This window comes from Myxocyprinus asiaticus, chromosome 5, assembly GCF_019703515.2.
Source record: "Myxocyprinus asiaticus isolate MX2 ecotype Aquarium Trade chromosome 5, UBuf_Myxa_2, whole genome shotgun sequence".
In the NCBI taxonomy this organism is placed as follows: Eukaryota; Metazoa; Chordata; class Actinopteri; order Cypriniformes; family Catostomidae; genus Myxocyprinus; species Myxocyprinus asiaticus.
In genome coordinates, this window is record NC_059348.1 from 50,629,365 (window position 1) to 50,656,500 (window position 27,136).

Below are 27,136 nucleotides of genomic sequence, written 5' to 3' on the forward strand. Positions count from 1 at the left end.
TACATCCTCTCTTTCCACCACCCAAAGATTTCAGGAATCAAGGAATGTTGTAATTGTTTCTTTCACATGAACCAGTTGCATTTGCCACAAACAGAAAACACTCTCCAAACAACCTTTCAATGAATGAGTACTAAACTGTTCAATCAAACAATAAATGTTCCTATGCACGCTCAGGGTTAAGTCTATTAGTTTTACATTTTTAGTTTTAGTTTTTATTTTCAGCTTGTTCTTTTAGTTTAGTTTTGTTTTTGTAAGCTTTCATTCTATGACTGACAGATTTATAGTCTCAGTTCAGTTTTATTTTTTCAGTACTTTTAGTTTTTGTTTTATCATTTAAGGCCTGACAAAGTTGAACACCATTAAACATTTTAATGAAGGCAGGTTGTCAAAATGTATATTTTTATAATATAGTGTCCATAAAAAAAATAAAATGAATAGTGGTCATTTTTATCGTAATTTAATTGGTTTTGGAGTCCAAACTAATGTATTTAACCCTATAAAGCCTTCTGTATCAAATTTGATACATCAATTTCTAAAGCCTCTGCATCATTAACATGATCAAAATTTTGCCGACAATCCTGTTGTTTGCAATGTACTAGATGTCTACTGCCAAATGTTTGATGTTGCCATACATTTCTTGAAGTAGAAGTGAAAAATTCCAAAATGTCTGCTTTTGCTTTGTGAAGTAGGTCTTTTTGATGTGAAATCTTTGCTGATTTTGATACAGTAAAAGTGACAATAATAAGAATATTGTTACTGATATTTTAAAATGAGTATTTGTTGAATATAAACAACTTGTGCTTGGTTAAAATTTTGTAGATTATTTTATTGAAAAAGCACACTGATATCCACATATAAAATATGATACAACAGGCTTCTGACGTATATCTGTGGTCAGTCACCATTATATTCATGCCCACCACAAAAACAACAACAACAAAAACAAAAAACACAGAAAATCCTGACATATATTTTTTGTAAGATATATCTAAAGTTTGAACTAATATTTATTTTTATATGCAGCCTGCTATCTCATTGTTCTACATGGCAAGCTATTATGATGCCATCTTACTTTAACCCACTAAGACCCAGCAATAAAAGTTTTACAATTTCCCTTTTTAAAGGTCAATATAATGTTTGGTGCATAAAATACAAAAATAAATAAATACATTTTTACTCGTATTGTATTTTTGATGTGCTGAATTGTATACATTTCTAAAAAAATGTATAGACCAAGGGAAGCAAGTTGTCATTGCCAAACTCCCATATATTTGGTATTTCTGAAAAGCCCAGGGAGTCCTCCGATAAAACTCCAAGATTTACTACTGTAGTATTTCTGGGCTAAGAGAAATTTAAATAACAAAAGTCCTATACAAAAATGAATTGCTGGGTCTCAGTAGGACAATAACCTTTAAAGTTATTCTGTATCAAATATGAACAAAACAAAAAAATCACATACAGTATTATTATAATTTTTTTTGTTTTGTTTTGTTTTTGTTTTGTTTAATGGTTCAGAAAACAGCTTCATTTAAAAAAAAAAATGAAACATTTCTATATTGGGTTAAGTTTAGTTTCAGTTTTTCCAGTTGTTATTTAATTTTAACATTTTTTGTAAATGGAAATGTTGTCATTGGGTTAGGGTTAGGTTAGGGTTAAATAAAAATGTCATTTATTTTTTTGCATAGGAGAACAGATTTTTACCAATAACTTATAAATCTTAAAAGACAGACATATTGTACTGTGAGCTCCAAGGTTGTTAATCAATGGTATATGCTTCTGTTGAAGCCATCAGTCTGTGTTATTTTGTGTTAATTTTTAAACAATCATGTCTAAAAGCAGAATTTCTGGTGAAGAATTACACTACACATGATCCTGAAGGGATCAACGATCCACCAATCAGAGAATGGCTGCGAACAAAGTGTGGCAAATGAGCTCTGCTGTGACCGCCCACTCTCATAATGTACTATGTATGATGCAATCGAATTGGTCTCTCTACACTCTCAAACTACTTATGTTTTCATATTTATGAACGTTTTGCAATACAATTAAAAGATGTTTTATCTATTCATGTAATCAACAACTTTAAATCTATAGTTTTGAATACTTTTTCATTTGATTGTCTTTCCCAATGCATCATGGGATTGTAGTTTATGCCCTCATTCAAGATGTTAAGTACAGAGACTTGTATTTTTGGGTCTGATTTTCAATCACTTTCTTTTTATTTTTGCTTTAAACCAAAGTTTATAATGTTGTTATTCACCTCAGATCTGCTGTGTTTGGTTCATGGCTTAGATGTCTTTTATGAAGGGAACTTGCTGACTTGAGTGAGCAAGTTTGCAGAGCATTTATTGACATTAAGCAATCGGTTACTAGATACCACTGTTTCCACTTGCTGTGTGTGTGTGTGTGTGTGTGCGTTTCAGCCAAATAAAATGGTTCCACAGGAAAGAAAAAAAGGGCAGAGAACATTCAGAGGTTCACCACAACCTCAGAGAGAGGGAGGTCTGTATTAGCTGTTGTATCAATCACAGATGGGCAGATACCTAAAATTTCCAAGGAGTTGCTCTCAGCATCTGGGTCTAGAAAGTCACAATATAGTGCTTGCCAAAACTCACTAAGAGTATCAAAAGTATTTATACTGAGACCTAAACCACATCACTTCATGTCGTTAGCTGAAACAGGTATGAAAACTGACATTAGTTGGAGGTGTAAACAATCTTGTCACTTCAGTTTATCTTTGGATTGGTACCATCTTGCTTGACTGATCTATTGCATCTGATCGAACTAGTCTACCTAAATTTAGATTTGATAATTTTCGTAAGAAAAGTGAGTGGTGCTTACCCATGCAAAACTCACCTCCATAATGCTTAGGTGTTGTGGATTGTTGCCAGGTTGTTGATTTGTGGATGCAAAGGTGTTCTAATGGTGTGTTCATATTATGTCGGGACTGCTGTAATTATGAGATGGCAACTGTAGATTCTACTCTGAGCTATTCACGTTCTCAGACCTCGTAAGTTTTGATGGCAACACATATAAGCCAAAATGGCTTTATTGTTGGCAACAGCAAAATGTTAATCATTACATAAATTCATTAATTCACCTCTATATTTTCTTGCAAAATGTTTTAGAATAAAAAATGCTCTAGGCATCAAAGGCATAATAAAATGGCATATCAAACAGAAATATGGGTTCACTACCTTCAACTGTTGAGGCCGCTGCAATATTGATTCTTTTTACATGACGTCACGACTGTCAAGTTGGAGTTTTCATATAATTCCAAGTTTACAACTTGCAATTACGGGTTCTATGAAGATGTGAATTATTTTTACAATTCAGAATCTCGTAATTATGATAATTCTGACATAGCGTGGATGCCCCATAAGTGTTTTTTAGTTCGTTGCTATGTGGTTGCTAGGGCTTTGATTGGGTGTTCTGGGTGGTTGCTTATTGGCCCCAAGTCAAAACAGCCCATTCCCTAAGTCTCTTTGATATACTGGTCTCTAGATATGACTAAGATCCCTCCTTCAATGTAAGACTAAGGGATTTTTATGCCCATTTCTTAACTTTGATCACTTAGAAAAGTAATAGCAAACCTTTCCTCAAGGTACTGTATTATACATTTCTGTAGCACAAATGGTGCGGGACAAAGTACGTGCAAATGTTTAATACTTGGAGTTAAGGGTTTGTTCAAATCCCTTACCTTATGTATAAGCAATAGTAGTAGTCATATGTGCTGTTACAACAAAGTCATTACACCAGTTTAAATTTCTCTAGAAGTTACACCCTTGCAACCACAACCATTGAAACTTTGCACATCATCATCAGTTTATGACATCCACTTCCTTGCCAGCTCATAAGTAAGCTACACATTCAGATGATAATCTAAAGACAAAAACATTCATTTTCTAATAAATCTGTTGTTCCCTGTCTGTCACTCACTCGACGTTGTGTCGATGTAGTGACACTAGGGGTCACTCTTGGGAGCCCCAAACACCTCTGCTTTTTTGAAAAAAGGCCAATGAGAATTGGCGAGTGAATTTGCATGCCACTCCCCCGGACATACGGGTATAAAAGGAGCTGGTATGCAACCACTCATTCAGATTTTCTCTTCGGAGCCGAGCGGTTGTATTCAGTGCACTGTTCAAACCTGCTGGATTTACGGTGCATTTCAGCGGCTACTCCCCCTCTGCACCCGTGGAGTGCAGAGAATGCCCCTGGGCGCTTCGGTAGAGTGAAAATAAGAGAGTATATTCTAAAAGAGTATATTTTCATTCACAAAAAGAGCGGCACACATGGAATGTCTTTTTAAAGATGTCTTTCCATTTGTGTGTTATTCCTGGTTGTGGTCGTTATCTCTCCGCTTCTGACGGCCACGATCGCTGTTTTATGTGTCTGGGCACTGCACACGCGGAGACATCGTTCGTGGATGAGTCAGGTCCTCATTGCATGGCAACGCTGCGGTTGCGGCTTTCTTTCATAAGAAAGCAAGCCACCCCAGCGGCTCCCCGCACCGGTCCTTCTACCTACGGGTTTGAGGCTGCGCCGGTTAGCACTGGGGGCAATTAGGGTCATCAGTGGGACCACCTCCACCGGGTATCCCCCCACGGACCTCCCATTCCCCAGCACGCTCACTTGCCCCGGTCGGGCTCTCGGACGAGAATGCCGGCTCGAGAGTGGGCTCATCCAGTCTGACGCAGAGGCTTTGGCTGGGCTTCCTCCTTCGGGAACAGTCGCCCAGTCTCAGGCCGACGTGGAAATGACGGACATGCTTTCCCGGGCGGCCACGAGCGATGGGCTAGAGTGGAACCCTCCACTCTCCCCTGAACCCTCGCGGCATGAAGATTGGTTCCTAGGCTCAGGGCGCCACCCACGGCCATGCCCCACCCAGGTCCCTTTCTTTCTGGAAGTGCATGAGGAGCTGACAAGATCGTAGGAGGCACCTTTTACTGCCCAGTCCCGGTCTTTCAGCCCCCCGCTCTCACTACCCTCGATGGTGGAGCGGCCAGGGGGTATTTGGTGATCCCCCAGGTGGATAAGGCGCTCACGGTGCACTTGTGTCTGCAGAGTGCCGCCACCTGGCACGGGCGCCCGAAGCTCCCGTCCAGGGTCTGTAGGTTTACGTCGTCTCTGACAACTGTGGCCTGTGGTGCCGCTGGACAAGCCGCCTCCACCCTGCATGCCTTGGCTGTCCTGCAAGTACACCAAGCCAAGGTGCTTAAAGAACTGCACGAGGGTAGTTCTGACCCGGGATTGATGCAGGAACTGCGCTCGGCGACCGACCTCGCTCTCCGGGCGACAAAGGTCACGGCACAGTCTCTCGGGCAGGCAATGTCCACCTTGGTGATCCAGGAGCACCACCTTTGGCTCAACTTGGTCAAGATGGGAGAGGCGGACAAGGCACGGTTCCTTGACGCCCCCATTTCCCAGGTTGGCCTGTTTGGCAACGCCGCCGAGGACTTTTCCCAGCAGATGGAGAAAAGAATGGAGGCAGATAGAGGCCTTACAGCATATCCTGCCCTGGCACGGCTTAAGACCCCGCACCCTGTCTGCTCGTCGCCAAGGGCGTCCTCCTGCAGCAACAACACCGGCTCTGCCGCAGCCTGCCCCCGTGGCCCGGCTCTGGCATGGAGCCCTCTGCAGGAAGCAGATGCCACCCGTCTCGCAGCCGGCCGCTAAGAACCCAAGGAAGGCTTCGAAGCCCCCCCCCGAGACAGGTGACCCAGGGGCGAGGAGACCTGCTTCTCTGAAGCTGGTCGACAGACCACTCCATCCCCCGGTGGAGGGCCGGGAGGAGAATCTTTTGTTGCCGCATGCCCAGGAGGCTTTGGCACCCAAAAGCCTGACAAAAGAATGGTTTCCTCGTCTCCTGGGTCACATGTCCGGAGCGCACGGTCGTCATCACGACCACCATCCACCGTCCCATTTTGGCAGGTATGGCGCTCTAGCGGTGGACCCCCCACCCCTGGGTGCCCAGCTGTGGCACAAACACGCCCATAGTCCCTGCAGTGGACTACAGGGATGAGATTCCGCCTCCCCCCCCTCGGCCAATCTTATGGTGGGCGGCAGGAGCCAGGTAAGTGCTTCGATGTCCCTGGACTCAGCACGGCCACGGGGCTCGAGTCCCCTCGACGTGGCACCTCGAGCTCCACCCCACCTACCGGTACATCTGACGTGATCATTTCCTTGGTCCCCCTCGCCCAGAGTTTGGGCGCATGGATCATGCTTTCGAACCCGTCGCGATGGCTGACCGCGGCATCCGCTTCACCTTTGTGAAGGGCGAGAACGCCGCTACCTTGCGTGCGGAGATCGCTACCCTTCTGCGCAAGGGCACGATAGAGTGACAGATAGGGAACGTCATGGTTACTTTTGTAACCTCCGTTCCCTGATGGAAGGAACGAGACATTGTGTCCCTCTTGCCACAATGCTGAACTACCCGCTGAAATGGCCAGGACCTGGTCTTGGCTCCTCAGCACAAAACCTGAATGAGTGGTTGCATACCAGCTCCTTTTATACCCATATGTCCGGGGGAGTGGCATGCAAATTCCACTCGTCAATTCCCATTGGCCTTTTTTCAAAAAAGCAGAGGTGTTTGGGGCTCCCAAGAGTGACCCCTAGTGTCACTACATCAACACAATGTCTCGTTCCCTCCATCAGGGAACAGAGGTTACGAAAGTAACCATGATGTTTACTGTGGAGTTTTTTTATTTTTTTAATAAAAACTTGGTCGTCCAAGACTCTTCTCATCCACTAACGATTGGTCGACTATCAGGGGGCAGCCCTAGTTTAGTTTATGTTAAATGAAAATTCACTAAGATTATTGAATGCTGTAAAACTATTGTTCATGTTAACTAATGTTAAAAAATGGAAACTTATTGTAAAGTGTTACCCAATGTATAGCACTTTCACAATAAATATTGTTTCAGATATTTTTTTACAAAACAATATGCAGATTTGTTTTAATTTCTTACTGTCATACAGTAAATGAGGGCTGTAAATAGAATAATTTAATAAATTTCAAGGCTTCCGATTAGTCTTCAGAAAGCAGAATCTGAAAATGTTCTGTTTCATTCTTTATTTTAATATTTTTCTTTTCATTTTTCTTTTTAAAATTTTCCACTGATATTTTTCGTGCCCCCAGCTCCCCCTTGTGGCCCCCTGAGGGTGCACTAGACAGACATCTTTGACAGTGCCATGTCTTGCTTTTTTTCAGTGGTTCACGACTAAATTACTAAATGTTAAAAGCATTTGTCAAGTCTTTTCATGTTGCTTCAAAATACATTGTTTGGTTTCAGTGTGGGTGTTGAATTAAAAGTGTGTCAGAGCAAACAAGAAGGGGAATAAATATACAAAGGGGACAAATGATGACGATTGAATAAACTCACAGGAATTCCTGGTTCTCCATCCGATCCAGCCACACCATTATCCCCTTTCTCTCCCTGAATGCAAAGAAAGAGGTAAAATGCTGTTAAAAGTCTTTGTGTCTAAGAGTGTAAACAACATTAAAAAGCTGTTTCAGTATCTGAAATCAGAAGCAAAAGAATTTTTAATGTGGCCTCAGACTGCAAAAGTTGTAAATATTGCTGATTACGGCCTGAGATGTGGGTAACTAGAAGGAGCTTGCGGATTGTATTAAACTATAACAGACTATCAACTTGAGTTTTACCCACAATTACACTATGCAAATTATCCAATGACTTTAAGGGAGGGTGAACTCTTTTAAATTGATTTCTGTAAATAATGTTTATGGTGCAATCTGCTGATTTAGCCAAATGTCAACCTAAAGACTTCTTAAACAAAACACAAAAGCTTTCGTGATATATTTCTGATATACTTACAGCACTTACTTACAGTATGTACTGTCAATGTACCATCGATACTGATCCTAACAGAAAGAGCAGGCGTAGCAACTAGGTCGATTAATGCGCTATAACTACAACTGAACTGTTGTACTAACTGAAACAATGTAAGAAGTTGAAACGTACTATAATATAATGAATTTTTTTTTAAACAATTTTAAGACCACTTTACCTTTTACTCGTCTTAATTTGGGGGGCATTGAAGTCTTAATTTGCACTCTTTTTCCACTATTTAAAAAAACTATTTTAGCAATGATTTAAATTCACTAACTCATCAGAATATTCCAATCCATTTTTTTCTGCTGCAAAGTTTGTTAACATAACGCATGTTTCTAAAAGTGGTAAGATGTGCGTTAAAATTGGCACCATGCCTTAAATATTTATGGTAGACTCCGCTAATTGCAGATATAATTAGAACTAGAACTTTTGCAGTTTCCCTGTAGATTACATTTTTACTAATTAAAAAAGAGAAATCAAACATTGAGAAGTTAAATATGCACACATACTAATTTCAAAGTAAGCATGGAATCTAAGACAGTCTGTCATTAAAATCTAAACATGTTACACCCAAGTGTACTGAGAGCTGCACAGAAAGTTATCTAAAGACTTTTTAGTCACTTTCTAAAGTACTAAATTACAAGCCATACACATGTGGGAACCCTGCTGAGAGCTGTACTCCTTTCCAGGGATGGTGGGCTGTGGATTCCCATCATGTGTGTTCAAAAATAGTATGCTTTTTCTGGTTACATGTGCATGTAATTTGTGTATGTTTAAACACACCTGACAGAAAATGCATGGTATGTTCAAAATAGCATGACCATTTACTCATAATACTTATGCACTTAAGCAGTATCTGCACTGTGCACAGCATGTGACTTTCCTGTGCATGGAATACCAAGAGTGAATGAAACCATGTGATTTATAAGATACCTATAGTAATACTTTGTTGATATTAATAATCATATAAACAATTCTTCTGTCAACTTACATAGTTCATTAGCCTGACTAGTTTAGGCTGTTTACTGTTGCTAAACATCCAATTCGAATTTAAGAGTCAGAACTACTCGATTTATAACATGCAATTTAATGGGTGTTGAGCTCATCATTCTTTAATGTTCCAGTTCTAGCGTTTTGGTCATTCCCGTTGTTTCACAAGCGAAAACATACACATGTTGACTTTACCCTGAGGGTTTGACATTTGAAAAAGACCTCACACAAAGCATGTTCTCGATATATGACAAACAATAATTGTACCTTCTACCATTCCTCTGCAATTATATCCAGGAGAAGGTCAATTAAAGATAATTTATGAGGTTCCACATAACCTTTATCACTTTTAACCTTTTGGTGGCACTTTTTATGTATGTCCTGAACTTTTGATTCAGGTGAAACATAAACAACAACCCATCTCCTTGCATACATAGTCTATATAGACACAATCCCCAGTAGTTCTTTGGTCTGGGGTTCGTGTGTTTCAGTTTCTTTTAACAGCCCATATGCATTTATGCCTGTATGTCGTGATTAGAGGCCGTTTCCAGTGTTGGCCCACCCTTACTAGGGAGCCTTTCTTCTGGTGCACCACATGAAACCGAGTGTTGGTTAACTAATCACCCCTCAGCCGGCTGAGGGAACCTGGTGTGACCGCCACAGCGAGCAGTTCTGTCTCAGATCCAATGTGGGAAGGGTAGGAACATGATTCTAGTGATCCTGTCCACTTCAATTTTCATTCACAACAGAAAAGTTGACTACATATGCTGGCAATCAGCCTTTGTAAATGTGTTGACAGCTGTGTCACTAAAAAAAGAGTTACATTATTATTTGCTTGTCACACAATTTCTTGCATGAAATCCAAACATACTACTTTCTTCAAGCACGATCCTTGTCTAATTATAAACAAAATCATCAGTCCATGTTATTACTTAGATAGAAAAAAAAAAGAAAACTGTCTTCGCAATTATTCATCAAAGCGTAATAAGTTTCTTCGCCACTGAAACAACTTTCATTTTCCACTGACATTATCTAGGACACACAAGCTAATGCATGATGTTAGCTAATGGTCAAATATTAAGGCATTGTTTTAGCAAACTTGTATTCAGGTCCAGCTTGATTCTGATATGTAAGGCCTCCTTTCTCGATTTAATAAATTCCTGATGGACAAAGCCCAAAACATACTCTATGCAAGTATGTGAATGCAGACGCTTCTAGCTACGATTCTCAAGTGTATCTGTCTTCGTTCCGCAAGATGACAGGGAACACTTATTACACGGCACGGCCACTTCAAGTTACACCCCCTTTGGATTACAAAGCGATTCTAATTAGAGTCGACCGATAGTGGATTTTGGTGATACCAATAACTAAGGTGGTGGAAAAGGCTGATAACCGATTAATCTGCCGATAGTTTTTAAAATTGATTTATAGAATTTATAGAATGTAAAAAAATTCTAAGTCTTTTCTTACTATGACGGGCACAGACATTGAGGCTATAAGATCCAAAATTCATAATATCCCAGCAATTTATTGTTCAACCAAAATCACAATAATCAGAAAAAAAAAAAGATTTGGTGAATAACGCTGGACTTTTAACTACAAACAAGCCCGGAATACACGTGCTTATTTTGAAATGACGGAGATTTGCTCCATTACAATACAATCGTCTATATTTAAGTATTTACCAAATTAAGTTTTTATAGCCTACATTTTGCTAGATTAAAACTATTGGAAACTATCGACATAGATTTTTGCCGATAACTGATTGTTCCTAAAAGCAAATGTTGGCACAGATTAATCGGTAAAACCAATATATCGGTCTACCTCTAATTCTAATGGCTGAAAGACATTTTTTAATCAGAATGCAACTGCTGGACGATTCGTGTTGTCTTAACTATGTAATTATGACAAAGAATAACTTTTTTGAATTATGTCACATTTCATATTATTAAACAGAAGAAATAAATGTTAAAATTAAACATTTCCCTGTTCTGTTTTCTCCACTTAGCCTATTAGCTTAGCATACCACTAGCCGATTAGCTTGCTAGGTACACAGTGGTACAGCTTCTTCTCCTCTTTATTTTCATCACATTCTCAATGTCGCCACCTAGTGAAATGGCAGTATGATTGTAGTCAATAGAACATTTAAGTTGTGGTATGTATTTTTAATTTTACAAACTTCTCATGTTTTAATCTTTGTGGTTAGGGTTAGGTATTGGGTTGGGGTTAAGGTTGGGTTAGATTTGAAGTATAGGTCTCTGCAAAACAATAATGGGCGTTTCCCAATCTGTGGGTGTTTTCAAATCGGGATGGGCATTTTTCAACTATTCAATGCAAGTAGGGAATCTCAATGTAGTAATCAGTGGGCGTTTCCAAACCAGGATGGTTGTTTCTGAACTATCCAATGAAAGTAGGGAATCTCAATGTAGTAGGCAAATCATGTAAAGCAGTTGAAAAACGCCCATCCCGGTTTGAAAACGCCCACTGATTGGAAAATGCCTATTTTTGTTCTGCAGAGACAAAAGTCTCTTTGATTTAGGGGTAGGCAGAGGTGTAGTGTTGCTGCGGGACACCAAATAAACACAACAAACACAGTGTGTGAATGTGACATTCAACTGTTGCAAGACTTGAGCACTGAAAATCTTGGAAATATGTCACATTATGGAAGAAATCTAAAAAGCAAAATCACAAGTTTGGACCGAGAGAGGGCATGAAACAAGATGTCACAGTCAAAACAATATTATAAAGTTTTTATAGGTTTTTGAGGAGGAGGAGGGCTAATCAGCTGAGGAGAGGGATAAGTGTAGCGGAATGCGCCAGTTCAGGAGAGAGAGAGCCACATGCAGCTGCCATGTGTGCATTTATGTTTTTGTGTCTTTTTGTTTAAGTTCCTCTTCAAATATTACTTTGATTGTTCAGCCGGTTCCCGCCTCCTCCTTTTCCATGAAGCTAGTAACCCTGTTACATTGGTGCCGAAGCCTGAGAAGGAGGAGGGATGCGCTGTCGTGGAGTCCTCGCCTCTGCCATCCACCCAAAGGAGCAGCCGCAGCCATCCGCCAGGGGACGGTGGAGTTGCTGCTGGGTGCCTGGACGCAGATGAACGGCTGCCGTCCGCGAGGGGAGGAGGGGCTCACTGCTGGCCACCTGGAGCGGTGGAGCAGCTGCCAGGGATGGAGAAGTTCCCTACCGGCCACCAAAACGTGGAGGGGCGTTCCATCCACCAGGGGTCAGAGGACTGGCTCTGGTCTGCCTGGGGAGGAGCAGCTGTCATCCACCAGAGGGTGGAAGAGTGATCGAGGACCAGGCGACGGCGTGTCTGGGAACTGGCGAGCAAGTTTTTTTTCTCTCTCTCCTCTCTCTCTCTCTCTCTCCTCTCTCTCTCTCTCTCTCTCACTGTTGCTCCGCCTTGCCCTTTCCCTCTCCTTTTTTTTTTTTTCCCTCCCCTCGTCTCCCTCCCCAGTCCTAGAGAGGCAGGGAAAAGCCTGCCGGCAGGTGGGGCCAAAAAGGCAGCGACCCCTCCTGAGGCAAAGGCAAAGGAGGGAGGAGTGTGATGAGGAGGAGGGCAGGGCCAGGCCGTGACTATGCATGCCTGGCCCCTAATCGTGCTAATCAGCCAAGGAGAGGGATAAGTGCAGTGGAATGCACCAGTTCGGGAGAGAGAGAGCCACATGCAGCTGCCATGTGTGTGTTTATGTTTTTGTGTTTTTTGTTTAAGTTCCTATTAAAAATTTTACTTTGATTGTTCAGTCGGTTCCCGCCGCCTCCTTTCCCATGAAGCTAGTAACCCTGTTACAAGGTTATATAGATTAAATGAACATTATCAACTAGCATTTTAAATGTTTTTAAAGGTTATTTTACAGCTTAACAAATGGTTTATAGAACAAAATTTAAATGTCACATCTTCCAAACAGACCCATTGAGTTGAGCCAAGGGTTTTATCAAAGCCCTTTACTGATAAACATGCTTGACTTAATGGGGAAGTAAATGGTAGTGCGTCACTAAATTTCATAGAATGAGGTTTAGGTCCATAGCGGCAAACAGATACAGAAGACTGAAAATAGATCTGAGGGCAGATTCTGCAAGATTATGTCTTGAAAAATCTACTCAAATCTCAGATCAAGTACTTCAGGAGAGAAAAAACACTAATGAAATCTCTTAAATATCTCAATTCTTTCTCCTAGCCATCATCTCAACCTAAAAAAAGGCCCAGTATTCTCAAGTAGAGTTTAAGAGATCTCAATAATTTCTCAAACTGTGCTCATTCCATATTTGAAAAGATACCATTGTCTGCAAAAGTCAGATATTTCAATATGATCGCAAAAACCACATCAAATTGTTCAGAGACCAAATAATTAGAGCTATACATTATCCACATTAATTTTAATTAACTTTAGGAATTTTAGGAGAAACATCTGAGACACAGTGGAGACTTAAATGAGAAAACTGGAACTACTTTAAGTCTCTTGAAGTATGAAAGAGCATCATCTGAGCAATAAAAAAATCCCTCTCAGGTTACCTACTACCCCTCTGTGAGTAACTATACAAAGTTTTCAATATTCATCAAATTTAATTTTAATATTCACAGTGACATTTAAAAATTGCGAGGTGCTGGCTTTATTTGTGCAGACTTGGAAAAATTACATTTGTAAAAAAGAAACTGAAAACCAACTAGATCCTGTTTGCTTATAAGCTACAGTACAAGTCAACATCCTGCACACCACCCCCATAAATGAGCTTCGCCATGATACACAGACTTCAGAAAGTTCCATGTATATCATAAAACATTCACCTATAATAATGCTAAACCTTAGCTGACGTAAAATGTAACACAGAATTACTTTGGCTGGCATGGATCCATGTGCTTATATTTATATACAGCAGAGAGCTGCTCAACGTCTGTACTGTGTCATTGGCCCATCATAATTTGGCGTTTGAGTTTCTATATTTAGACATTTAGGCAACATGTCTGTCTACTGCTGGCTAAAAGCTAAGAAAAATGTCACAAGGAAAAAAAAATAAAGACAAGGCCACAAATATGCCCTTAAAATAACCCAGGACAGACTTTCTTATGCGAAAACACATCTGATCTTATCCATAAGACATCTGATGATTTGCACCCGTGTTGCTTGAAATACAGGGTGGAATGCAGAGTTTAAACTCTTCATAGGGTTATCCGTAAATGTAGTGTACTGTAGTGTAATGTATTACAACAGAAAGACTAGCTAACATCGGGTCAATCTAATGGGAACATGTCCAAGTAAAAAAATTCACCACAAAATCAAAAGAAAAAAATATATAAATAAAATGTTGCTTAAAGAACATTAAAGAACAAGGGATAGTTCACTCAAAAATTAAAATTCTCTCTTCATTTACTTGCCCTTGTGCTATTCTAGATGTGTGACTTTTTTTCTTCTGCAGAAAACAAATGACGATTTTTAGAATAATATTTAAGCTCTGTCGGTCCATACAATGCAAGTGAATGGTGGCCAGAACTCTGAATGTCCAAAAAGCACATAAAGGTAGAATAAAAGTGATTCATGACTCCAGTGGTTAAATTGATGTCTTCAGAAGCAATACAATAGGTGTGGGTGAGGAATAGATAAATATTTAAGTCCTTTTTTAACTATAAATATGCACCTTTGATCGTCCCAAACCAGTAGGTGGTGATATGCAAGGAGAATCTGAATCGCCAAAAAACAAAAGAAGAATGTGGAAGTGAAAGTGAAAGTGAAAGTGGAGATTTATAGTGAAAAAGGACTTAAATATTGATCTGTTTCTCAAACACACTTTTCATATCGCTGCGGAAGATATGGATTAAACCACTGGAGTCATATGGATTACTTTTAGGCTGCCTTTGTACTTTTTAAGCTTCAAAGTTTTGGAAGTTTTGCATTGTATGGACCTAAAGAGTTGAAATGAAATCTTCTAAGAATCTTTGTTGGGATAGTATCTATGAAATGATGAGAGAATTTTTGTTTTGTGGTGAACTATCCCTTTAAGCCATTTTTTTCTAGCATGTTGGAAAAATATTTTGACAATTTATATATACTGTATATATATATATATATATATATGTATAGACTGTGTATATTCAGTATAAAAAGAGAGTATAATATGACATGTTTTTGACTGGTTTTGTGAGATTCACCCCATAACAAAAGTAGTGAAATGGAGTTTCGATTTAAATATGAGAATTTGAGGCTCATATAGGTCTTACCTTTGGACCAGCAAGCCCAGGTAGACCAGGTAGCCCACGTTCACCCTGCACAGGAGACATTAAACATTAGAAACATAGGAAAACTTCCAAAGACTTTGCTTTTAATTTTCCATTCAGAATTCTGATTCTTTATTCTGTAAAATGGAAACAAAAGGAACATATGTGCAGAGGAGTGTAAAAATTGTTAGCTCTCAGCATTAGACTTTTCTAGCCTTAGCATTTAGCAGTTGAGATTTCTTACAATCGGCCCAGGTTTTCCGGGTGGTCCCATTTCTCCTCGTTCTCCTGGGATTCCCTACAAGTTCAAGAGAGTTTGTATAAACAACAACCATGTTTGGTGTACATTTCTTATATTGTTCAATTAATTCAATGGGATATCGTTTCTTCACCTTGGTTCCTTGCATTTCAGTTTCATCTAATTCCAATTTGGAAAATCCAGAGCCCTAAAATGGAATTTCACGTTAAATAAATTAAGTTATTGTGGCCTCTGAAGAATTCATATGCACACAACCTACAAATACATCTACAGGAAAGTTAAGAATAAATGTATACAACATTTGAAACTCACTATGGGTACTGATGACCCCGGTGGTCCTGGTGGACCCATTTCTCCCTGTTAAAAGATTGAGGACAAGTATGTTACAAGCCATTATATATGCATATTTAAAAGATTTATGAAAATACTGTAACTGCACCCAACATTTGTATGCTAATTCTTTGTATACCGTGTCCAGCTACATGCTGCCAACAGTATTTCATTCATATACCTTTATTCATTTGACAGATTCTTTCATCTGAACTGACAATGTATTCAAGGTATCAAACCCATTACTTTGGCATTGCTATTGCCATGCTTTAGCAGCTGGGCCACAGAAAAACATTCATAAAACATAGTCATAAGACTTCTAACACATCTATTTCTACTGGAAAGTGAAACTTACTTTGGGTCCGTCCAGTCCCCGTTCCCCTTTTTGTCCTTGCTCACCTACTTCGCCCTGTAAATGGAAGAATAAAACAATTACTGTGAAGCTTTTAGGATATCAGAATCTGTACTTGACATTTGACTCACTTTCTGCCCATTTTGACCGGGCTCTCCAGGTGCTCCCTTCTCCCCTGGCTTCCCCTGGTGGACAAATAGATCACACCAGTTACACATGACAATCAGCACACGTCATTTTTTCTGTTAGAATCAGGATAATTTTGTCAAACATATAGCATTCGAGTGCATGATAATTGCTTCTCAACATTGTGATTCTAAAACACCAGAAATGATATTGCTTTTCAAATGTCAGTGCTTGTTCTGGAAGAGAGACACAATGAAGGTGAGAAAAACTGCAGCAGAGTACAGGTTTAGTTAAAATGCTTAATGTGATTTTCCCTTGTGATAAACACTATTAACTGCCAAAAAAAATGCTGTAATCCAAGGAGAAATTCACTATTTTCATGTTAAGCATTTTCCCTCCCATAAAAGAAAAATCCATTATAATGCATGATTGCTTAAAACAGTATGTAGACTTGTAATAAGACAGTGGTCCTGAAATGTTTTTTGTGATATATACTATTTTTAACACATTATTCATATACTGTACTGTCTACTAACTGATGACCCCAATTTTAAATGGAAAGCAGGTTTGTTGAGCTGTAAAAATGGAAAAGGCTTAAAGGTATAGTTCACCCTAAAATGAAAATTCTCTCATAATTTACTCACTCTCATGCCAACCTAGATGTGTATGACTTTCTTTCTTCTGCTGAACAAAAACAAAGATTTTTAGAGGAATATCTCAGATCTGTTGGTCCTCATAATGCAAGTGAATGGTGACCAGAACTTTGAAGCTCCATAAAGGCAGAATAAAAGTTATCCATATAACTCCAGTGGTTAAATTTATTTCTGATAGGTGCTGAAGAGAAACAGATCAATGTTTAAGTACTTTTTTTTTTTAAATAAATTCTCCTCCCTGCCCAGTAGGTGGCAATATGCATGAAGAATGTGAATCACCAAAAACACAAGAAGAATGTGAAAGTGGAAATTGATAGTAAAAAAGGACTTAAATATTGATCTGCCTTTATGCTGCCTTTATGTGATTTCAAGCTTCAAAATTTTAGAACCCATTCTCTTGCATTGTGAGGACTTACAGAGCTAAGATATTCTTCTAAAAATCTTCATTTGTGTTCTGCTGAATAAAGAAAGTCATACACATGAGGGTGAGTTAATAATGAGAGAATTTTCATTTTTGGGTGAATTATTTCTGTAAGCTTAATCATGGGACAGAAAACTTTTTTCTTTCTACATTAATTGCAGCTTTGTTTTTTTCAGCTGTTCACACCGAACATGTTTTTGCGTCCCTCTGTGCTGTTTTTCAATTGTTTTCCTGTGTAAACAAGCTCTAGATGGACCTCTTTAACCATTTCGCAGCATCTCAAGGAGGAGCCCCACTGAAACAAAGTCCCGTATTTAGAGCAGGAATGTCCAGAATTTGTCTGGCAGAATGTTGGCAAACCCAAACACGAAAGTACATGTTGACCAGAATGATAGCCTCAACATTCAACATTCAACAGTCAACATTCACTTTTCTTGCATCTTTTGTCCATACATACAGTGAAAGTGAATGGTAACTGAGGCTGTCATTTTGCCTAACATTTAATTTTGTGTTCCACAGAAGAAGAAAAGTCATATGGGTTTACAACAACATGAGGGTGAGTAAATGATGAACTTTCCCTTTAAAACTCTTGACACACAAATGTTGATGGTGATATACAGAGAACAAAATTTTACAGTTTCTGAAGAAAATGTAAGCAGTGCTTGCCTGTGTAAAATAGCAATGTTGTAGCTGCCCTATCGCATTTCTAGGCAGAGTGGTTTCTAGACGGTAACTAAGGTGTTCTGGCTGGTTGCCAGTGCATTACTAGTGTGCAAGTGGTCACTAAGGTGGTCTGATGATTGCTAGGGAATTCGTGGTGGTTGTTAGGGTATTTCTTTGCATTTACTAAGTGTTTAGGGTGATCGCCAGTGTGTTGTTAGGTGGTTGCTAAGCTATACAGTATTTTGGGTGGTTGCTATGGTCGAATCCTGAGTATGAGTAATACTGTAGTAATAAGGATGCTTGCCTTAGTAAACACCACTAACAATTATCTTGTACTCACAGGTTTCCCATCAGGGCCAGGTGGTCCCTCTCTGCCTTTCTCCCCTCGGAAGCCCTGCGTTCAAACAGTGAGGAGTTTATTTCAGAGTAAAAAGATGACCCAGCAAAAACAATCACTTGTCTTTTTAAAATGTCATGTAAATGATTTATTCTGACTGACTAGTCCGATTTTTGCGATATTGTCCAGCATCTATAAAGTTAATCAGACAACAACTGGCCTCAGCATTGTGTGCATGCTCCGAAAGACAGAGGAGATGCACGGCTTGTATTTAATCATGGTGTATTTGATATCCTTCCTTCAAAAATTCAGTAAAACTTGATAATAAGGTTCCATTTGTTAACATGAGTTAACATGTTAGTTAACATCGACTAACAATGAACAATACTTTTACAGCATTAATCTCAGTTAATGTTAAAGGAATATTCCGGGTTCAATACAAGTTAAGCTCAATCAACAGCATTTGTGGCATAATGTTGATTACCACAAATTTAATTCAAAAATCGCGGTTACAGTGAAACACTTACAATGGAAGTGAATGAGGCCAATTTTTGGAGGGTTTAAAAACAGAAATGTGAAGCTTATGATTTTATAAAAGCACCTGCATTAATTCTTCAGTTCAAAGTTTGCATGGTAATGTAGTTGTAAAACTGGCTATAACTTTACACAGAAAAGGTTAGTAAGTGATTTCATCACCCTAAAATTATTTTTACATGCATATCCTTCATGTCTTGTGGATATACTTTTGAAAAAGTGAGTATTTTAACATTCAAAATTGGCCACTGTGTCTCACTGGAACCAAAATGTTTACTTTGTTTTTTAAGAAAAGAGGGCCGAGTCAAAAATACACTTTTGTGGTTATCAATATTATGCCACAAATGCTGTCGATTGAGCTCAACTTGTATTGAACCTGGAACATTCCTTCACTTTCAACATAATATACTAATACATTTCTAAAATCAAAAGTTGTATTTGTTAACATTAGTTAATGAACTATGAACGAACATTAACTAATAATAAACAATTGCATTTTTTTTAACTAACAGCATTAAAAAATATTAATAAATTCAGTAAAAATATAATGTTCATTGTTTATTCTTGATACCTAATGCATTAACTAATGTTAACGAATGGAACTTTATTGTAAAGTGTTACAAAATATTCACATACACTATACTCATGTATACTTGCATAGACATATGAAGACTGTAGCTTGATGTGACAATAAAGGGATTTGATTTGATTGATTTGATGATAACTGTGCACGTAAACATACACACAAACTTAAAACTGACCATCGGCCCTGGTAGGCCAGGTAGGCCTGGTTTACCACTTGGACAATCACAACCATCTACAGCAGGAGAGCGCTCCACAGGACACTGGGGGTAAAACACATAATCCATCAAAAAGAGCAACCACACAAGTTCAAACAACTAACTCAATCAAAGCTAAAAAAAAAACTTTAACATTTTAAAAACAGGAATAGTTAAGTTGGGTATCTTACCCTTTCATCATCCTGTGATGACAAAAAAAAAAAAAAATTATATATATAAATTACAGTGGGAAAGAAATGACTTGTGACATAAAATGCTTAACATGATTTACTGAATTAGGATGTGCTTTTTTCTATCAATAACCTTGTTGTTCCTGGAACAACATTTCTATCACCCTATCAGATTTTAGGATTAGATTTAGGAAAAGGATAAAGTTTAGGGTTGGTGTCAAAAATGTGAAAAAGTGTGTTAAGTGTGTTCAAGTTGGTTTTAGGTTGAAATTATGGTAATAATTCTATGATTTTCTTAATAGGAATTTTGATCCAGGACCAACAAAAGATCTTGATTCATAATTTTGTACTTATAAGCTTGTGACAAGGAGGAGGGCGTGGCCGGGCCGTGATGATGCACTGAATCAGCTGATCAGCGGGAGAGCGAGATAACAGGGAGCTGGAGACGCCAGTTTGAGAGAGAGAGAGAGACGCATGCGGCCACGTTGCATGTGTGTCTGTGTTTGTTTATGTTTTTTATTAAACTTTATGATTACTGTTCAGCCAGTTCCTGCCTCCTCCTCGCCCATCCTTTATCTGTTACAGTGGTGCCGAAACCAGGGAGGGAGGAGGGATGTACTGTCACGGAGTCCTCGCCACTGCCACCCCCCAGTGGAGCAGCTGCAGCCGTCTGCCTGGGTACGGAAGGGTCGCTGCCGTCCGCCGAGAGCCGGAGGAACCGCGGCTGTCCGCCAAAGAAGGGGAGGAGCAGTTCCATCCGCCAGGGGCCGGAGGACTCACTGCCGTCCCCCGGTGGAGGAGCGAGTTGGTGTCTGCCAGAGGGCGGAGGAGCGGTTGAGGACCGAGCGACAGCACGTCATGGAGCCGGTGAGCAAGTTCTTCTCTCTCTCTCTCCTCTCTCTCTCTCTGTGTCTCCGCTCGGCCTTTCCCTCTCCCCACGCCTCCCCTTGTCTCTCCCCCAGGTTCACAGGAGGCGGGGTGGACCACCAGCTGACAGAACGGCTGAAAGGGCAGGGTCTCCAGGGGGAGTTGGTCAGATCGGTGGCGCCCCGGCCTGAATCAGGCGGTGGAGGAGTGTGACGAGGAGGAGGTCGTGGCCAGCTGGGGCTGAATCAGCTGATCAGCGGGAGAGCGAGATAAAGGGGAGCTGGAGGCACCAGTTTGAGGAAGAGAGAGACACATGCGGCCACGTCGCATGTGTGTCTGTGTTTGTTTGTTTTATGTTGAGTTTCTTATTAAAATTTATGTTTACTGTTCAGCCGGTTCCTGCCTCCTCCTTGCCCATCCTTTATCTGTTACAAAGCTATATCATGTTGTACAGCAGATAACCTGAGCTAATAGTGAGTCGATACGGTCTTACCACAGAGTAAATTTCGCATGCTGTTTCTCGTTCACTCTGTAGAGGGTCACAGTAAAGTCGCAACTTCTGCAGCACAATCTAACACAGAAACACAATACAGAAACAACATGCTGATCCAACTGTTTGTGGGACGTTATCATGGTAACAAACTTTATTGGGTTGGGCAGATGTGTCGGACAGAACTATGAACATTTTTATGGAGTCACTCACAGGGACTGTTGTCTGTATATTGACTTTCTTGGCCACCTGGATCTTTCCGTTTATGTAAATGGGAACCACTGGATCTAAGAGCTGCTCCTCCACATACGCACCGTCTACGAAACAAGTGATGCGTTTGGGTTTCACCAGGAACTTCAATTGGTGCCAGTCAGTGTCAAAGAGCCTCTATGGAAATATAGATAAAACTGTAAATACATTTACGTTTCAGTCCCCTCATTTATAAAAATACATATCCTAATGAATAACAGACTACATAATACACAATAAATATGATTTTACATTTTCTATTTTATTTTAGTAACAACTGAAATTTTTTACTGTATAGATATTTAAAAAAATGGCTGCTTCACAATTTGAATGCCCTAAACTGAGTATGCAATTCGCTGGTGATGGCAATTGGCAAAGTACATACTTTAAAGTGTGTAGCAAGACAGCACTCCAGTAATGAGACATGCTACATCACAGACCCAGTTAGATACTATTTTTTATGTAGTATAATTTGTGATGCACCATTCTAGGACAGACAGTATGGATAGTATGGACACAGCCAGCGTTTTTCATTAGAAGTAAAAGTGAAATGTGATGTAATGAACCTTGATTCCTCTGTCATTAAATATGACTGCCTGCTCTTTCTTCAGGGTGCTGGTGCAGGTGAAGGTGACGGATTTGTCTGCTCCATTAATGGTCACGACAACCTGTTTGACCCCGTCCTGAGACAACACCCTCAAAAGGTCAAACTTCATCCGGTGAGCTGGGTTCTTTAAGCGCAGTGTGGCCACAAACACATAGGCTGAAGGAAGGCCTTCTGGAAATATCTTGCTGTGAAGTACATCAGTTTGTCATAGTGAAGAGCAGAGTACCACAAATCAACATGCAGGAATTTGTATCAAATCCATCCATCCCTCCCTCCCTCCATCTGTCCATCCGTCTGTCTATCTGATGGTTTATCCATCCATCCATCCATCCATCCATCTATCTATCTATCTATCTATCTATCTATCTATCTATCTATCTATCTATCTATCTATCCATTCCTCCCTCCCTCTGTCTGTCTATCTGTCAGTCTGATGGTTTATCCATCCATCCATCCATCCATCCATCTCTCTATCTATCTATCTATCCATCCATCCATCCATCCATCCAGTCTGTCTATCTGTCAGTCTGATGGTTTATCCATCCATCCATCCATCCATCCATCATGAGTGACCAAAGAATCACCTGGTATTGTGAGTGATGTCCAGACGAGGGCTGAGCAGTGATGCTCTCTCTGATATCAAAGAACCCTGAACCTTCTGAGCCACCTCCTCTATTCTCATCATGCTGATTAGATCAAATCCCTTTTGATCGTTCACTGTCCCAGAGATCCGCTTCGGACACACCGACTCTGTGAACGAGAGAGCTTCAAAATCTACAGACAATCTACAACTTTCAAGATTCATTTTAACCACTGTGTGACACTTTGCTACTTAAAAACATAAGTTTCTTAAGTATGTTCTGTTGTTATTAGCATGTCCATTTTGTTTAGTTTGTCCTTAGAAATCAAAAATCACAAATGAGATCACTTTAATGTCTCAGTTGTTTCTCTAAGATAGCAATGAGACTTCCTGCTTCTCACATACAGTATTTCTACTCCTAAGACCCAAGTAATTTAACACATGTCTCCTTTAGAGATCTCAACAATGTCTCAAACTGTGCTCAGATTGTGCTCAAAATATCAAAGAGATCTCCATATGAACTCAACCAATTTTCATTAAATTCTTTCAAGACCAAATTATCTGAGCTATGGTCTTACTTTCATAGCTCTATTCTTACTGTATGTCAACAATTGTCTTAATTACATCAATTCTTACAGTATGACACTCAAGGTATTTTAAAAGAAATATCCATGACAAATTTTAAACATACTGGTAAATGTATCACAACTAAGAACTCCATTATGTTTTCTGAGCTATCAAATTGAGCAATACAAATTGAAACAAATGATCATACATTCACAAAACAACAGAAAATGGGTGCAAATCCATGTAAAATTTAATAATCATTGGTTAAAAGATAAAAGCTGTTTGAGTCATGGCAGAAGATGACCATGAGTTTCAGCATTTAACAGAAGGACTGATACCAAGTTTGCATTACTATAATATCATAACAGTTATACAAAAGAGCTCATTCCAAATTCAAGCATGACTTACCCTCGCACAGTTTCTGCTCCATCAGGTTCCAAATGGATTCAATGGAGTTGTAGTCTTCCACGTGAAGCACATAAGTAGATGGTGGCTTGTTAGCCATGGACACTAACTCAGTGTTGGTGATTTCATTTCCTACACCAACTGCAAACAAAACAATATTCTGTGCCATGGCCTCCATGGCAGCATCCTCAACATCATCTTGTGAACGCCCATCTGTGAGAACCACAGCAATACGGTTCCTGGCAGACTGGGAGGTGCAGTTAGGCATTCCAAAGACATGGTCTGTGGCAAACTTGATGGCGCGGCCAGTCCGCGTGTTGCCCCCCAGGTATGGGATGGAGGCGATGGCCTTAACCAGTTCTTGATTATTCTGGTGCTTTCCCAGGGGAATCTCCAGTCGAGGTGTGTCGCTGTACTGGACGACCGCCACCTGAGTGTGTCTGGTGCTCACGTCAAACCCATTGGTGATGTTGATGAGCCAGCGCTTGGCTGTTTCAAAGTTGGGGACTCCCAAGCTTGAGGAGCCATCGATGATGTATGCAAGGTCATTTGGAGTTGTGCTACAACCTGCAAGACCAGGAAGATGTTTGCACAAAGGGTCAAGTTACTTAATCAAATGTAGGTTAAATTCAAGTAATTTGAGCCCCTTTTTGACAGTCATCTCTATATCGAAAAGTTGTCTGATTGACCTGAATTCACCCTATTGCATCAAGTCAAGAACAACTTAATACATATTACTGAAATATTGGTTCTGTGGTTGAGCCAAAAACTATTTTAAGTAAAAGTATAAAGCAATGACATTTTAATGCAGCTTAAAATTGTCATAATGCTTAGATAATTTTAAACCATTTGACTAATGTTTTCTACACAGGGTTTCCACCATTTTTGACAAATTAAATTCCATGAATTTTCCATGACCTTTCAAGTCATTTGGGATTGCTGGATCTGTTTTTATTATTATTTTGATTCAGACCAATTCACTAATGAATCATTCAAAAATATTTTTGGACGTATTTATTGACTAAAAATTTGCTGACAAATCAGAAATCACTATGTTTTGAAATCAAGTTTTACTGTACTCTAGACAAGAACAAAATCTAGCTGATGAGATATTTTTAGGCAGGGGAAAACTAGAAAAATTTAAATTCGCTATAAAAATGTACATGAATTTTTCGTGATTTTTGAGATTTTATTCATTTTCATGATATCACCAGGACATGTGGAAATCACAATTTTAGAAATCCCTGATATTTCCAGGAACCCTGTATTGAGGTGAAACTAGGAATTAAATAACAAACCAGCTTGAGTGTCCTCTTGCTGTAGTCCCCTGATGTGCGGCAAGAAAACACAGACAATCAGTGAACTAATCATCCATGTCCTCATGGTATGGCAGCAGAACATCAAACCAAGCAGCAGGTAGAAAATCCTGTTAGGAAGATGAAATAAACTAATGTAAAATCTCTAATAATCAGATAGTGGGCAAATCAATCCAGCTGGTCAATATGAGACTCTTAATATCTAAATATTGTATAATTTTATACTGGAGTTCATCATACATACATTGGTCTCAGAAAGTATTTGAACATGTGAGCCACACTTAAAAATGTATGACTGTCATTGCATTGTAGACTATTACATAACAAATTATCAAACCAAGTGGCATTTATGTTAAAGAAAGATAGCACAAGCACACTTTCCAAGCAAAACATTTCACACAAAGAAGTTTATGCAATATAAAATAGTGGTCAACCAATTGTGGATTTTGCCGATACCAAGAATTAAGGTGGTGTAAAAGCCAGATAACTGATTAATCTGCCGATAGTTTTTAAAATCGATTTATACAATGGAGGAGTATTTCCTTACTAAGACAAGCACAGACATACAGAGACACACAGAGGCTACAAGAGTCACCAATTTATACAATTCCAGATTCAGTTTCTTGTGCAACCAAAATCCCACAAAAAACAGAAAAACAAAAATTTGGTGCATAATGCATGACTTTTATCTATAAACAAGCCTGAAATTCACTTAATTATTTCTGGACTCTTATTTTAAAATTACATGACAATGCTCTATATTTAAGTATATATATATATATATATATATATATATATATATATATATATATATATATATATATACACACACACACACCAATACGGATCATGAGCTTCAGTTAATGTTCACATCAACCATCAGAACGGGGAAAAAATATGATCTCAGTGATTTGGACTGTGGCATGATTGTTGGTGCCAGATGGGCTGGTTTTATTATTTCTGTAACTGCTGATCTTCTGGAATTTTCACACACAACAGTCTCTAGAATTTACTCTGAATGGTGCCAAAAACAAAAAACATCCAGTGAGCAGCAGTTCTGCAGAAGGAAACGCCTTGTTTATGAGAGAGGTCAACAGAGAATGGCCAGACTGCTTCAAACTGTCAAAGTGTACGGTAACTCAGATAACCACTCTGTACAATTGTGGTGAGAAGAATATCATCTCAGAATGCTATTCTGAGATGCGGGTTGGCGCTGTTTTGGCGGCACGAGGGGGACCTACACAATATTAGGCAGGTGGTTTTAATGTTATGGCTGATTGGTGTGTGTGTGTGTGTGTGTGTGTGTGTGTGTGTGTGTATGTATATATATATATATATATTTCCACCAGTTTTTTTGTTTATTTAAAAAAAATTTATTCCTATTTTTATTAGTATTTACAAGATATGAAGTTGGAGGCATGATGTGCTATCAGGGCACATTTCCATATTATCGTATTTTTCTTTGCATGCTATTCAAGTGACAAGTGAAAAAAAAAAAACTATCGGCAACTTTCGGCATACATTTTTGCAGATTACGATAGTTCCCAAAGGCAACTATCGGCACCAATTAATCGGTAATACCGATATATTGGTTTTCCTCTAATATTAAACAATAGATATAATGTTAATGTGCTGAACTATGCCTGTGGTTACTCTGCTAGAACACCGGTGTGAACTTGGTGTAAACTAGGGGAAAGTGACTTCATACTTCCACTAAAAATCACCTTGAGATCAGTTTGTTAAAAGTTATTTAAAAAATGTCTTGGAGAAGTGAAGTTAGTTCTGAGAAAAGCTGTAGCATTATTTGTTTGTAAATGCAAATGTAATTTGAATGACATTAATACATTTGTAACTATGGCTTAAGTGTCCAAATTCTTTTAGTGCCACTGTTATGTTCTGAAACATTATATGAAAACTTTCTGTGGAAATACTAATTCAGTTATGGTATCAGATGGTAATCCTATGGTATTTTGATCCCACGGTACTGTTTGATTTACCATATTATACTATGGAACTTAAATGGTACTGAAAGGTACCTCAAAGATACCACCATGTTATTTTTATGGTAATACCATGGTACTTTTTGAAAAGAATGTAATGATTAACAAAACATCAAATATTCCTATAAGCATATAAAACATGCAATTAGCCATTTACTCACCAACAATGGGACTCCTGAATCTCAAAAATGTAGTTGGTCACCACCAACAATTTTACAAGGTATGCTGCTAAAAAAAACCAGCCTAAAATTTTCTCAACACTAACATGAATTATAGTCCAGTGCTGTGACAACAGTGTTCGGATGGCTAGATACAGCCAAGGACATTTTTATATCTGCACCCACAGTGACGTA

The 27,136-nt window shown here is 39.2% G+C and overlaps 1 protein-coding gene and 1 long non-coding RNA gene across 2 annotated transcripts in view; one reads left to right on the forward strand and one right to left on the reverse strand.

The window, feature by feature from the left end:
• Nucleotides 1-27,082, reverse strand: part of LOC127440541 (collagen alpha-1(XXI) chain-like) — a 65,602-nt gene extending 38,520 nt beyond the window's left edge. The window contains exons 1-16 of the mRNA XM_051697209.1: nt 26,945-27,082; nt 24,766-24,893; nt 23,471-24,034; nt 22,500-22,665; nt 21,875-22,100; nt 21,273-21,446; nt 21,063-21,140; nt 19,494-19,577; nt 18,202-18,255; nt 16,130-16,183; nt 16,002-16,055; nt 15,629-15,673; nt 15,450-15,503; nt 15,302-15,355; nt 15,061-15,105; nt 7,383-7,436 (exon numbers count right to left, since the gene is read on the reverse strand). Of these exons, the coding sequence (XP_051553169.1) occupies nt 7,383-7,436; nt 15,061-15,105; nt 15,302-15,355; nt 15,450-15,503; nt 15,629-15,673; nt 16,002-16,055; nt 16,130-16,183; nt 18,202-18,255; nt 19,494-19,577; nt 21,063-21,140; nt 21,273-21,446; nt 21,875-22,100; nt 22,500-22,665; nt 23,471-24,034; nt 24,766-24,868 (1,809 nt within the window). The 5' untranslated portion in view covers nt 24,869-24,893; nt 26,945-27,082. The remainder of the gene's footprint in view (nt 1-7,382; nt 7,437-15,060; nt 15,106-15,301; nt 15,356-15,449; nt 15,504-15,628; nt 15,674-16,001; nt 16,056-16,129; nt 16,184-18,201; nt 18,256-19,493; nt 19,578-21,062; nt 21,141-21,272; nt 21,447-21,874; nt 22,101-22,499; nt 22,666-23,470; nt 24,035-24,765; nt 24,894-26,944) is intronic.
• LOC127440544 (uncharacterized) lies at nt 18,204-22,057 on the forward strand. Its single transcript, XR_007897163.1, has 3 exons — nt 18,204-18,268; nt 20,060-20,569; nt 21,920-22,057. It is a non-coding gene; the product is annotated as an uncharacterized LOC127440544 (long non-coding RNA).
• Nucleotides 27,083-27,136: the final 54 nt, after the last annotated feature.